The following is a 14374-nucleotide window of genomic DNA, read 5'->3' on the forward strand; positions in this document are numbered from 1 at the left end:
AAAAGTCTTTAAAAATCAGCAAAGCCATGATTAGTCGTATTTATATGGAAGAATCCTCAAGAAGTGTAGATACATAGGAAAATATAGGGAAAAAAATCTGCTGATAAAGAACAGTAGACTATTAGTGACTCAGGTGAGCAATGTGGCCCATGGGACTCATGTTAATCAAAACTTGAAGGATAATTTAGTATCGCTTGATGCTTCCTCCAGGTTGCAAATTAAGGTTGCTTGTTTGTGCCATATCTATTTCATTGTATGTCTTACATATACATGTAAACATTACATGTACATGTATTTAAATATACAAATTTAAAGGATAAAATTATTAAAGATGTACTGAATAGTAGGTGTATTAAATGTAAATGTCCTGGTTTTCATTTACTTCAGCTTTATGCACAAGCATAAAACCTGTGTAATCATGTTTGTATTGTATGTAAATCATATTTATTGTAAATTATAAATAATCCATATTATATTTACATGTATTACAATATTACAATGATGTTACACAATTCTGTGTTACTTTGACAAGTTTGTAAATTCAGAGTAATATTAAAATGAATTGTTATAACTTTTGGGGTTGGTTATTAATTAAACCTTTAAAGTTGCTTATTGATCCCATTTCACCCCCCCCCCCCCCCCCAATTAATTTATTACTTGCCCATGTAGTTATTAGTAAGACTGTCCATGTAATTATTAGCAAGACATGTCTACATACATCTTACTAAAGTCTGACTAAAGACGTAAATATATCTTGCAGCCAAAAAGCTAATGTAATACTTCATGACGACACATACATGATATGTATTAATTCTGAGATGTGCTTTCCTTATTCAAGTTTAAAACCTAAATACAAAGTGCACAATTATACCAAAGAAATCTGCAGAATTTACCATTTCATAATGTGCGAAGGAAAATAGGTTAACCATGTTAAATGTTTAGTAGATACTTTGTCACAGAATATAATCTTTTTCTAGGTTTAAATGTGTCATTTGAACTAACACTGTATGAAAACCATTGCTGTATCAATATTCGATATGTATCAATATTTAAGAATGTATCGTATCGAAAAAATAACATCCAATACGTATCGGACAGGCAGATTTCCTAATATCTCTGTGAAAAAGTTGGGAATTTCAATCACCAAAGGTTACATTTTCACTGTTTTGAGTTAAAATCGATCAATAATGATATAATCATTAAGGAGATAGCACATCTTAGATAAACATTAGCAAATACATAGACAACTTCATTTTAACATGTTGATTTCACAGTCATTCAGTCATTAAAAGTTTGAATTTGAAGTGCAATTGTGAAGACAGACAAGAACTTCGAAATGGGTTATAAAACACTCGGACTTTATACAACTCGTACATTAAATGATTTATATGACTTTTTTGATAGACTTGTTAAAGAATCCAATATATCGGATATCGCATTAGAAAATATTGTATGGTATCGTATCGAATTTTTTTTGATCAACACACAGCCCTAATGAAAACCTTGGACCTGAATCATTGATGCTGCATGTGGAATCCTGTGCACAAAAATGCAAAACAACAAACTGGACTGTAAATTGTTTTATCTACCAAACCTATTACATATTTTTACAGAATTGCATGCTCGATGAGATGCTAGATAGTCAAGTCTGACTTGCTGCCATTTTAGCTAGTCTCCTAAGTCTATAAATAGTCTATATATGCACTGCCGATGGACAAACATCAAGTGACCTGACTCTGCAGTTGTTCTGTCCAGTCCTCCCCTGCATCTTCCTCTGCACTCGTGCATTCCTCCAGGTTTTGGTAGCAGCCTTGTTTGGCTCTGATCAAGTCTCCCCATAGAACAACTGCTTTACACATTGGACATTTCCCATCCACTGGGATTAGCTCCCCTGGCTGGTTTGTGAGAAATCTCTTGGCAAGGCAGATTATGTGGGCCTGCATTGAACATTGTGGATGAATGCACTTAAGTATAGTATCATTGTCCTTCATTCGTTGTCTACAAATACTACATCGGATATGTTTTTCATTTCTCTTTAAAAGACTTAAGAATTCTTCATCATTTTCTAGTTGTAGTTCCTCTGACACTTCAGGTTTGCTTTTGCTGCTATTTGAAGCATTCTTTTTTATCCTAACTGGACCATAAGCTATTGGCATGTGTGCTGGTGGACTGAATTCTAAAGGAAAGTCTTGTTTGTATTGTTGTTTTAACCATCTGATGGTAAGGGAAAACCTGCACCAGGGGCAAGTGTTTAACATGACGGAAACAATCCGAAATCTGTATTGAAACTGGTTCTCCTTCTTGGTTTTTGCTGGCAAATGTTTTAACCTTCTGGACTTCTTTGGATTTTGCCACGCCCATTCGAACCGTAAGGCTGATATTTCATTAGGGAACCCGTGGATGATGAGCACCATTTCCCAGGGTCCGCGGCCATGAGTTCTCCATGCACCGCCTGCCTGTTTACCTTTGTTGTGTTGCTGAATTCTTCTGTTAGGGTTCACTGTAAATCCAATATAAGTCCGCCCTTTGAATTGTGGGTTAACATTATACAATAAATACACACCAAAAAACTGCTCTATTTCTGCAGAAGCGTTCATCTCGGTGGTTAGTTTATAGCGAAATCATTGTTTACATTGTCCATTGCCCCATGTGTTACGCTTTGAACTTTAACTTTAATCATGTTTAGTGGTCCGGAACTCCTTGGTTCTTTCCCCAAGTTATATACAGAACTAGCCATTCGCATCATCTCGTTTTTTTTTTTAGCACTGGTTCTCTGCCCTTGATTCCAGTCGCTGCCGCTAGGAATTACGCTTGCGCCCGTTAACCAATGTCAGGGTACCAGTCTATTTTTTTTTTCATTTTTCCGCTTGTCGGTTTCGATTGCAGAACTAAACTGCATAAAGGACAATTACAACATAAATAAGACTCTTTGGATAATTATTCATATCTTGAAAAATTATTTTGTGTGTAAGTAATTTGTATAAAATCTTTTGCAAATACACCTTGTTAATTTGTTTCATATTTCTCCCCATTCAGAATCATAGGTTCCATGGTGTAGTGGTTATCACGTCTGCTTAACACGCAGAAGGTCGCGAGTTCGAGCCTCGCTGGAACCTCACTTTTTTTTTTTTTTTTTTTTTTTTTTTTTTTTGGCACTTTCTTGCAGCTTAGTTTGATCCATCCGTCTATCTGTTTGCCTTAAAACAATATAACTTTAAACGGATGATAGATTTACAATAAATGTTTAAATATCATCTTTATTCAATTTCAATTTATTTATTGACAACAGCATCATACATTGGCACATAGTCATGAATACAACAAACAATGAACATACATAAAGAAAAACATCCATGTGAGCATATCAGTTATGTTGAAGTTTTTCTTTTCTAATATCAAAGTACTTTTTCAGAAAGTTACATACTCCTCTAGCAATTTTAATACTTGGAGGGTTGATAATGTCAATGATTAATAGGGTTTTCCTTCATGTAACATTGAGCATTATTGTAAAACTAGAACAAAAGTTACATTTATTTTTCATTTTTCAATAAAAAAGATTACAAGAATGACGTACACGTATCTCCCCATTTCAATATGTAGTTTACAAAAAGCATTACCATAAGTCAAGTCTCAAGCATGTGAACTGTTTTGTGATAAATTATGCAAAAGTATGTACTTTCATATGTGTATGATATAAATATGTTTGCATATATATGATACACCCACACACCCTCACCCACCCACCCACCCACACCCACACACAGATATATATATATATATATATATATATATATATATATATATATATATATATATATATATATATATATATATATATATATATATATATATATATATATATATATATATATTATATATATATAAACAAATATGTTTTATATGTGCAGAATTTATGTATATGTGTAAAAACTATCAGGTTTATTCCTCCCTTTTTTATGTCTTTCTCCTATCAATCAATCAATTTTAAGTGGACGCATCCAACAAGTTCTATTAGAGGGAAAAACATCAGGTACAGCTGCAGTAAAATCTGGAGTACCGCAGGGGAGTGCCCTTGGACCACTCCTATTCCTTCTGTTTATTAATGATCTGCCAGAGTATGTATCCAAAAATTCAACTGTCCGCCTATTTGCAGATGACTGTGCTCTATATAGAGACATCAAAAATGAGGATGATGCCATACAGCTCCAGAAAGACCTAGATGGACTTCAGAGATGGGAGGACGAATGGATGATGGAATTTCATCCTGGCAAATGTCAGGTCTTACATGTTACCAACAAAAGGAAGGTGGTCAATGTACCATATGTTATCCACGGTCATGTCCTCGAGGTAGTAGAAACAGCTAAATACCTTGGAATCCACCTTCATCAAGGCCTGAAGTGGAACCACCAGATTGACACCATTGCAAAGAAGGCCAATTCCACCGTTGCCTTTCTGAGACGCAATCTACACCAGTGTCCATCAGAAACAAAGGCCCTATGCTATCAGACCTTAGTCAGGCCCATCTTGGAATACGGGAGCAACATCTGGGATCCTTACACCAAGGACAGCATTGGCAAACTGGAGATGGTCCAAAGACGAGCTGCCCGCATGGTAACATCCGACTATAGGACAACTAGCAGCGTATCGGACATATTGAAACAGCTGAGTTGGACATCTCTACAGGAGCGACGTGATCAAGCAAAAGCTTTTATGATGTAACGTATAGTGTACCAGCTCATCGACATTCCACCACTCCTCCTGTTTCCAGCCACTACAACCCGAGGAAACAGCATGATGTTCCTGGCTCCTTATGCCAGAACCTTAGTGTACCAGAAGTCATTTTTCCCAGATGGTATTCGAGTGTGGAACTCTCTACCAACATCCTTGGTTACCACCACCTCCCTAGATAGCTTCAAATCGAAGCTATCTAGCCACATCATCCGACCGTAAACCAACCAATCTATTTTAGGTTGAGGCTATCTGGTACCGCTTGCAGGGTGGCTGGCAGGAGTTATCTCTCCATAAGTGCGTACGAGTTATCTCGCCTTACAACGGTGATTACCATGGATTTGTACCCTTATCAAAAAGTTCCACATCAATCGTTTTCTAGAAAGGTTAATGTTTATTTATATGTAAAAAGTAATAATTAAGAGAGAGAGAAAGGGAAAGAGAAATTTATGTTTTCAAATTGTTGATCTTAAGACCTTGTGAACTGGGGGTGGCAAGGGGGTCGTCACAATAATTTTAACATTTATGATTAGAAAATGGAAACAAAGGTGTTTAACAGAGCTGTGCCCCCCCCCCCCCTCCCCACAAACATATATACACGACGAAGTTTATTTATTTAAATATTTAATTATTTAATTTATTTATTTATTTACAATGTATTTAATTCATATATTTTGGCTTCTAACAGGAATTTCTCTTTGGTTGTGTCCCCAAACTTTTTAATTAATATTGCCTAGAGAGCACAGTCCTGGATCAATGGAGAGCCGCGATTCCCAGACCAATAAATATCTAACCTCCCTCCTCCCCCCCCCCCCACACACACACACAGAAACACCCGCCTGATGCATGATGTGAAATTTTATGAACAGGATGCGTCTTGATATAAAATGCATTACCAAAAAAATGTACATAGTTTAACGGTATAATTCTATGTATGATATTCCTATTTTAGAATTTATAGATTTTTGCTGATACAAACAAAAACTTTCATTCTAACTGATCGATATTTTTCAGTGAATAATTCTTCATTTCTTTTTTTAATGCTTTGGCACCATTAGTCATTATCAAATGCATATAAAAAAAAACTAAGAGACATATAGACAAAAACATCGATTTATTTCATATCATTCGATATATTGGTGGTAAAGAGTGCTTGTGAAAGCAGAGAATGATTTAATGATCAGAGAGCGACAACTATCGATTACATTCCGGCATCAATATATTCAAACTTTTGCACGCAGTAACTGGGTTAATGATACACTATATCCAAATAATTTAAATGCTTCAACTACATGTATTTATAAATTTGGCACTCTGAGAAATGTGGCCAAACATGAGAAGATTGTTTTGAAAAATTCAGACATAACTAAGCAATCAACCCCTCATGCATTCTACTGAAATTAAAACAAAACATTAAGTAGGAAAAAAGTATCGAGAACTGAATAATTTTGAGGGTGATTTGGAAACAAATATTCGAACGGTATAATAAATATGCAAAAAACAAACAAAAAATAGGATAAGACATTTACGCCATATGATACAAAGATAAAGCACTCTACCTCTAACTGATACCAGAATATGATGCTACCTACCTCTAACAGGTACCAGATTTTAAAGATACCTACCTCTAACCGGTACCAGATTTCAAAGCTACCTACCGCTAACAGGTACCAGATTTCAAAGCTACCTACCTCTAACAGGTACCAGATTTTAAAGATACCTACCTCTAATCAGTACCAGATTTCAAAGCTACCTACCTCTAACAGGTACCAGATTTCAAAGATACCTACCGCTTATAGGTACCAGATTTTAAAGCTACCTACCGCTAACAGGTACCAGATATTAAAGCTACCTACCGCTAACAGTTACCAGTTTTCAAAGGTACCTACCTCTAACAGGTATCAGATTTCAAAGCTACCTGTCTCTAACAGGTACCAGATTTCAAAGCTACCTACCGCTAACAGGTACCAGATTTCAAAGCTACCTACCTCTAACAGGTACCAGATTTTCAAGCTACCTACCTCTAACCCGGAACCAGATTTCAAAGATACCTACCTCTAACAGCTACCAGATTTTAAAGTTACCTACCGCTAACAGGTACCAGATTTCAAAGCTACCTACCGCTAACAGGTACCAGATTTTAAAGCTACCTACCTCTAACAGGTACCAGATTTCAAAGATACCTACCGCTAACAGGTACCAGATTTTAAAGCTACCTACCTCTAACAGGTACCAGATTTCAAAGATACCTACCTCTAACAGGTACCAGATTTCAAAGCTACCTACCGCTTACAGGTACCAGATTTTAAAGCTACCTACCGCTAACAGGTACCAGATTTCAAACCTACCTACCGCTAACAGGTACCAGATTTCAAAGCTATCAACCTCTAACAGGTACCAGATATTAAAGCTACCTACCGCTCACAGGTACCAGTTTTCAAAGCTACCTACCTCTAACAGGTACCAGGTTTCAAAGCTACCTGTCTCTAACAGGTACCAGTTTTCAAAGCTACCTACCTCTAACAGGTACCAGGTTTCAAAGCTACCTGTCTCTAACAGGTACCAGTTTTCAAAGCTACCTACCTCTAACAGGTACCAGATTTTAAAGATACCTACCTCTAACCGGTACCAGATTTCAAAGCTACCTACCGCTAACAGGTACCAGATTTCAAAGCTGCCTACCTCTAACAGGTACCAGATTTTAAAGATACCTACCTCTAATCGGTACCAGATTTCAAAGCTACCTACCTCTAACAGGTACCAGATTTCAAAGCTACCTACCGCTTATAGGTACCAGATTTTAAAGCTACCTACCGCTAACAGGTACCAGATATTAAAGCTACCTACCGCTAACAGTTACCAGTTTTCAAAGGTACCTACCTCTAACAGGTATCAGATTTCAAAGCTACCTGTCTCTAACAGGTACCAGATTTCAAAGCTACCTACCGCTAACAGGTACCAGATTTCAAAGCTACCTACCTCTAACAGGTACCAGATTTCAAAGCTACCTACCTCTAACAGGTACCAGATTTTCAAGCTACCTACCTCTAACCGGAACCAGATTTCAAAGATACCTACCTCTAACTGGTACCAGATTTTAAAGTTACCTACCGCTAACAGGTACCAGATTTCAAAGCTACCTACCGCTAACAGGTACCAGATTTTAAAGCTACCTACCTCTAACAGGTACCAGATTTCAAAGCTACCTACCTCTAATAGGTACCAGATTTCAAAGCTACCTACCGCTAACAGGTACCAGATATTAAAGCTACCTACCTCTAACAGGTACCAGATTTCAAAGATACCTACCGCTAACAGGTACCAGATATTAAAGCTACCTACCTCTAACAGGTACCAGATTTCAAAGATACCTACCTCTAACAGGTACCAGATTTCAAAGCTACCTACCGCTTACAGGTACCAGATTTTAAAGCTACCTACCGCTAACAGGTACCAGATTTCAAACCTACCTACCGCTAACAGGTACCAGATTCCAAAGCTACCAACCTCTAACAGGTACCAGATATTAAAGCTACCTACCGCTAACAGTTACCAGTTTTCAAAGGTACCTACCTCTAACAGGTACCAGATTTCAAAGCTACCTACCGCTAACAGGTACCAGATTTCAAAGCTACCTACCTCTAACAGGTACCAGATTTCAAAGCTACCTACCTCTAACAGGTACCAGATTTTCAAGCTACCTACCTCTAACCGGAACCAGATTTCAAAGATACCTACCTCTAACAGGTACCAGATTTTAAAGTTACCTACCTCTAACAGGTACCAGATTTCAAAGCTACCTACCGCTAACAGGTACCAGATTTTAAAGCTACCCACCTCTAACAGGTACCAGATTTTAAAGCTACCTACCTCTAACAGGTACCAGATTTCAAAGATACCTACCGCTAACAGGTACCAGATATTAAAGCTACCTACCTCTAACAGGTACCAGATTTCAAAGATACCTACCGCTAACAGGTACCAGATATTTAAGCTACCTACCTCTAACAGGTACCAGATTTCAAAGATACCTACCTCTAACAGGTACCAGATTTCAAAGCTACCTACCGCTTACAGGTACCAGATTTTAAAGCTACCTACCGCTAACAGGTACCAGATTTCAAACCTACCTACCGCTAACAGGTACCAGATTCCAAAGCTACCAACCTCTAACAGGTACCAGATATTAAAGCTACCTACCGCTAACAGGTACCAGTTTTTCAAAGCTACCTACCTCTAACAGGTACCAGGTTTCAAAGCTACCTGTCTCTAACAGGTACCAGTTTTCAAAGCTACCTACCTCTAACAGGTACCAGGTTTCAAAGCTACCTGTCTCTAACAGGTACCAGTTTTCAAAGCTACCTACCTCTAACAGGTACCAGGTTTCAAAGCTACCTGTCTCTAACAGGTACCAGATTCAAAGCTAGTCAACAAATAGACTTGTCATAAACCAATCTCTGATGATTAGAAGTATTATTTTTTGTTCAAATGAAAGGCTACGCTATCTTTCAAGGGGAAATAATTCAGAAATAGTGGAAACGTGTGTGCCAAAAAAGTTAAAACTTATGTGTAAGGTTAGACAGTGTTGATACAAGGTTATTTAAAGTTTGATAAATAGGGATAGGTTTGAAAACCAATACAGAATCAAATTTATACTACGAATTTGTAAGATTTTTTTGTGCAAAATCTTGCTTAAAAGAGCAGCAGAACTATGATTAGACATATAATATGCAAACATCTTCAAATAGTGCATATTCCACTTGTTCATAGCATGGCCCTCAGTAGGTATGGGGCTGCAATACGATCCAAAAGAAAAGGTTTCAATAAAGCTGTATTTTGGCCCATGTTTTTTTGCCAAACATGAAATTGGATTATCCACAAGTTGACATATTTTCATTATTTTCAACATGTCTAATTTTGTGCTGTATATTTTTTGCGAGAAAAAGTTAGGATAATATTGGAATAACCGATGGAAGCATGGTACCCTCAACCACTTTAACATTGAGTATAAGGGAAAATGTTGGGGAGTTATGTTGTTTAACCTTCTAGTACACCACGTGTTGCATTTAGAAACAAAACCATATTTTGATAATTGATTACTTATATGTACAGGAATATTGTACAGGAATATGGTTGTGGTTCGCAATGCAACACGCACTAAGATACATGTACTAATGACTTTGCTAATTTTGCAATTTGTTGAGTTGTGGTTAAATCATTTAAATATTTAAAGTGATTGATACATATCCATTACATGGTCCAATTTATCAAACAGATTAATTATACCCCCGCTACAAATGCGAGGGGGGTAAACTGTTTCACCCTTATGTATCTGTCTGTCTGTCAGTCTACCTAGCTGTGTGTCTGTCCGTAACAAATTTTCGTCGCAGTTTTCTCGGCAACTACTCTTAATAGATGTTTGATACTTTTAGCACACTCTTCGTTTAGGCATGTCATACGGTGGGATTCATTTTCATATGAATCCAATGTCAACTTCCTGTGCGTCTGTCTGTACCAAATTTCCGTCGCAGTTTTCTCAGCAAATAGTCATTGCAGATGATTGAAATTTAAGCACAGTCTTTGTTTAGGCATGTCATGTAGTGGGATTCATGAAAGCCTGTCAGAGCGGGGTATTACTAGTAAGCATTGGCTTACAGACTTCTTGTTATGCGTTATGATGTCAAACGTGGAAGAGAAATTTATCACTTTTATCAAAACATGCCTGTGTCTGTCTGTGAGAAAAACTACAACTTTGACATTAGAGACGGTAGGTGCCATATGTAAAGATCAAGCTCAGACTTATTGTTTCACAGTAAACAAAATAATTGTTTAATGAAAATCCAGCTCAGTTTCATGATTCGGGTACGTGCATCACAGATTTAGACGTACGTCTTTTTTCTGTAACGAAAACCAAATGCAATCAGTAGCCGGCTCTTTTCAACTTAATGTGAATTTGAATTTTGTAAACAAGATGTTGTTTATGACGTAGTTTTTACCTCGATCAGTCTAAAAGCTATTGCTCATATGACCAGTGGTCTTATCTATGCTTGAGTCAGTTGTATTTTTGAAAAAAAAGAATTGCTGAAAGCCCCTACCATAAGCTGTTTATCTCTCCCTGGTGGTGAATTAGAATTCGCAAGAAAGAAATATTTTCTGTACATTTTACACCTGGATATTGAAGATAATTGTGCAATCCAACGCGTATCTTGAGTGTTGCAAAGACTTTTGTGATCTGCGACTGGAGGAGCACCTCAGATGCCAGGGGAGATTTTCTGAATGGTCATCCCTAGGACGTTGGTTTTGCAAATAAATTATGAAATATAACAGAGGAAACATTACTAGACACTAATCAAATTAATTTGAAATTCATTATAGGCCAAAAAATAGCCTTATGGAAACCTGTCCTTTTACACGAGAATAAAACTGAAAAATCTTCAATATTCTCAGAATCAACAGGAGTAACATAATCGGCATTATTGCGCATTTATCATCACCCCTTTGTGTAGGATGGGAGGAAGAGAGGGGAATAACATTTTCATGGGAATATACAGAAAATTTGTACAAAAAAGCGTAATTGGAAGAATAGCAAGAAGGACTTATATCTTATTTATATGCCAACAATCCATTACTTTGTAAATTAAAGATTTTATTAGTTTATTGGTCCCCTGAGTCATCATTTGTTTTATGTCCGTTACCTTCTGTCTTGCATCGGTCAAAAATTTAAACATTCTCATGCTGCTTCTTCTCATGAATGGCTGAATGAATTGCAATTTTAGCATAGAACATCTAGGGCAAAGAAAACAAAACTTTAATAATTCATGGTTTGTTCTCCCTGGGGCCTAAGAGGTGGGGTCAAAACAATAAAAAGGAATACAATCTTTAAAATCTTACTCTTGAACATCAAACAGTCAAACTGTTGGTATGATTATATCAAGCAATAAGATCAAGGCCGTAACTAGGCTCAAATTTTAGTGAGGTAATGGTTCGGGTAGGGGGGACACCCGATTCCTAAGCAGGTCCAGGGTAGTGTCCTGACCGGGAGGGGGGCTCCAAACCAGGATTTTAGCAAATTAAATACTTTAATCTTCGAAAGTTTTCAGATGCATTGAATTCTTTTTGTTACATTCCTCTTAAACTGTAATGAAGCACCTGATGTACAGGAATTGAAACAAAAATTGAAAGTATTAATTTAGTGCAAAGACAAACATTATTACAGTTCAAAGTAAGCTTATTCACTTCTCAGAATACTCTAAAGTCTTAGTGAGGCATTTGGCTCACTGGCCTAAATGGTCATGTAGTTACGGCCTTGAGATCTCTAGTAAAACTGTGAAAATCACGTCCCTAGGATCAGGGGTTCTGTCTACTCTTGGGTCTATATAAAACATACTAAGTGCTTAGTTATGCTAAGCAAGGGTACCTCTTCCTAAATTGTGAAATATATGGCCTCTGGATCAGGGTTTCCGGTATTAGGGTTAGGCTCTATTGATTATTTGCTGGTTCAGTTGATTATTTAAAGTGACTCTATTGATTATACATGTATAGTGAACCTATAGTAAATCTCCTTCTCTGCTCCTGTGCATCTAGGGTCAAACAAAGTACAAAGTTGTGATGAGTAACGGTGTTTTGTGAAGATTTGTGAAATTCTTGGCCACTGGGTCAAGCTTTATATTGCTAGACAGGACTGTGATGGTCAGGGACGTAGCATCGTTTTTAAAAGGGGGGGGGGGCAGCCAAAGAAAAAAAACTTATCTGAAAAAGCTTGATAAGCAAAAAAAAAAGGGGGAATTTAAATTGACAAAACTCGAAAATCCTAGGGGGGGGGGGGTTAAGGTTCTTTCAGTACCAATTTTTATTCATACCAATACTACATTACCCTTAATTGACTTTACTACAACAAAAAGGGCAGGGGGCAACCAGCCTTTTTATAAAAATTTCAATAGTTATGCTGGGAAAAAAGTGGGGGACCAGGCCCCCTCTGTCCCTTCCTGTTGCTACGTGCCTGGTGACGGCACATATTGTCATTCTGTACATATTGTCGTCAGCGACAATATGTACCTACACTCACTTGACGTGTTATCGACCATCGGTACATATTGATGCGACAATATTTACCGAGCCTTTTTTCATCCTGCATAATAGACGACAAAATGTACAGTCGAGCATCGGCACATTTTGTTGTCGGCGACAATATGTACTAGTTGTGAACATTTGCACATTTTGTGGCCGATATATTGTGTTGAGCAATATTTACTTAGGTTTTAGAGAGAGAGAGAGAGAGAGAGAGATTAACAAACACACACAGACAGAAGGATAGACTAAATGTACGCAAGTTAAAAAAGTTAACAATTTTCATAACCTGCAATACAGTAGGGAGAAAATGTTTTGTTCAGAAAAATTGTGTCCAGGATTGATGTACATTATGTACATCACTATATGTCAAGATACCGTAATTCTTGAGATATTTGATATCTGATAAACAGCCTATTCTGTTTTTTCTTGTTATATATACTTGGAAATTGAAGTTCATTAGTAATGTTTATCCGGAAATTATTTTTTGCGTTATTCTTATATAGATGTTCTGAAGTTATTGGTGTTTGGAGTCGACACTTTTTATACATCAGTGAGGCGAAAGTGATGAAAATTCTTTTTTGACTGAAAGCGGTATTTGATTGAAGTTTCGGGGAGAGAGAAAGAGATTCCTGGTCTTTTTTGATGAATTTATATAATATCATGTTATTTGCACTCGTCACATTAGTACAAGTAGTTTGTGTCGCCGGCGACAATATGAAGTGGACGACAAATGTACCTTGACAATCGCACTGCATAAAATAGGCTTTGACAGATATTCTTGTGTGATTTACACGACAATTACATAAAAAAAACTACAAAACACTCTTACAGGTAGGTAGCTTCATAATCTGCTACCTGTTAAAGGTAATGAGCTTCATAATATGGTACCTCTTACAGGTAGGTAGCTTCATAATCTGCTACCTGTTAAAGGTAATGATCTTCATAATATGGTACCTCTTACAGGTAGGTAGCTTCATAATCTGCTACCTGTTAAAAGTAATGATCTTCATAATATGGTACCTCTTACAGGTAGGTAGCTTCATAATCTGCTACCTGTTAAAGAGCTTCATTATATGATACCTCTTACAAGTAAGTAGCTTCATAATCTAATATTAGAGGTAGATTCATTATCTGGTACATAATAGAGATTAGTGGCAGTAGTAATAAAAGATAGTTTTGCAATCTGGTACTTGTAAGAGATAGGTTGTCCTGTAATCTAGTACCTGTAAGAGGTAGGTTGTCCTGTAATCTGGTACCTGTTAGAGATAGGTTGTCCTGTAATCTGGTACCTCTTAGAGGTAGGTTGTCCTGTAATCTGGTACCTGTTAGAGATAGGTTGTCCTGTAATCTGGTACCTGTTAGAAGTAGGCTGTCCTGTAATCTGGTACCTGTTAGAGATAGGTTGTCCTGTAATCTGGTACCTGTTAGAGATAGGTTGTCCTGTAATCTGGTACCTGTTAGAGGTAGGTAGCTTTGAAATCTGGTACCTGTTCGAGGTAGGTAGCTTTGAACACTCATACTGTTAGAGGTAGGAAGTATCATAACTTGATATCTGTACATGCTACAGGTACAAGCT

General features: G+C 37.1%; 1 protein-coding gene and 1 non-coding gene across 2 annotated transcripts; one reads left to right on the forward strand and one right to left on the reverse strand.

Annotated features, from left to right (window-relative positions):
- Positions 1–1565: 1565 nt before the first annotated feature.
- On the reverse strand, positions 1566–2654 carry LOC133183279 (structure-specific endonuclease subunit slx1-like). The gene has a single exon (XM_061318236.1). The coding sequence runs from the start codon at positions 2595–2597 to the stop codon at positions 1722–1724; it is 876 nt and encodes a 291-aa protein (XP_061174220.1). The 5' UTR covers positions 2598–2654; the 3' UTR covers positions 1566–1721.
- A 389-nt stretch (positions 2655–3043) lies between these two features.
- Positions 3044–3116, forward strand: Trnav-aac (transfer RNA valine (anticodon AAC)). The gene has a single exon. It is a non-coding gene; the product is annotated as a tRNA-Val (tRNA).
- The last annotated feature ends 11258 nt before the right edge of the window (positions 3117–14374 follow it).

Source organism: Saccostrea echinata, unplaced genomic scaffold (genome assembly GCF_033153115.1).
Source record: "Saccostrea echinata isolate AGI-Se365-2 ecotype Australia unplaced genomic scaffold, CSIRO_AGI_Sech_v1 ptg000009l, whole genome shotgun sequence".
Taxonomy (NCBI): domain Eukaryota; kingdom Metazoa; phylum Mollusca; class Bivalvia; order Ostreida; family Ostreidae; genus Saccostrea; species Saccostrea echinata.

Coding starts and splice junctions, on each gene's coding strand:
- LOC133183279 (XM_061318236.1), bottom strand. CDS start 2,597: ATGAACGCTTCTGCAGAAATAGAGCAGTTTTTTGGTGTGTATTTATTG.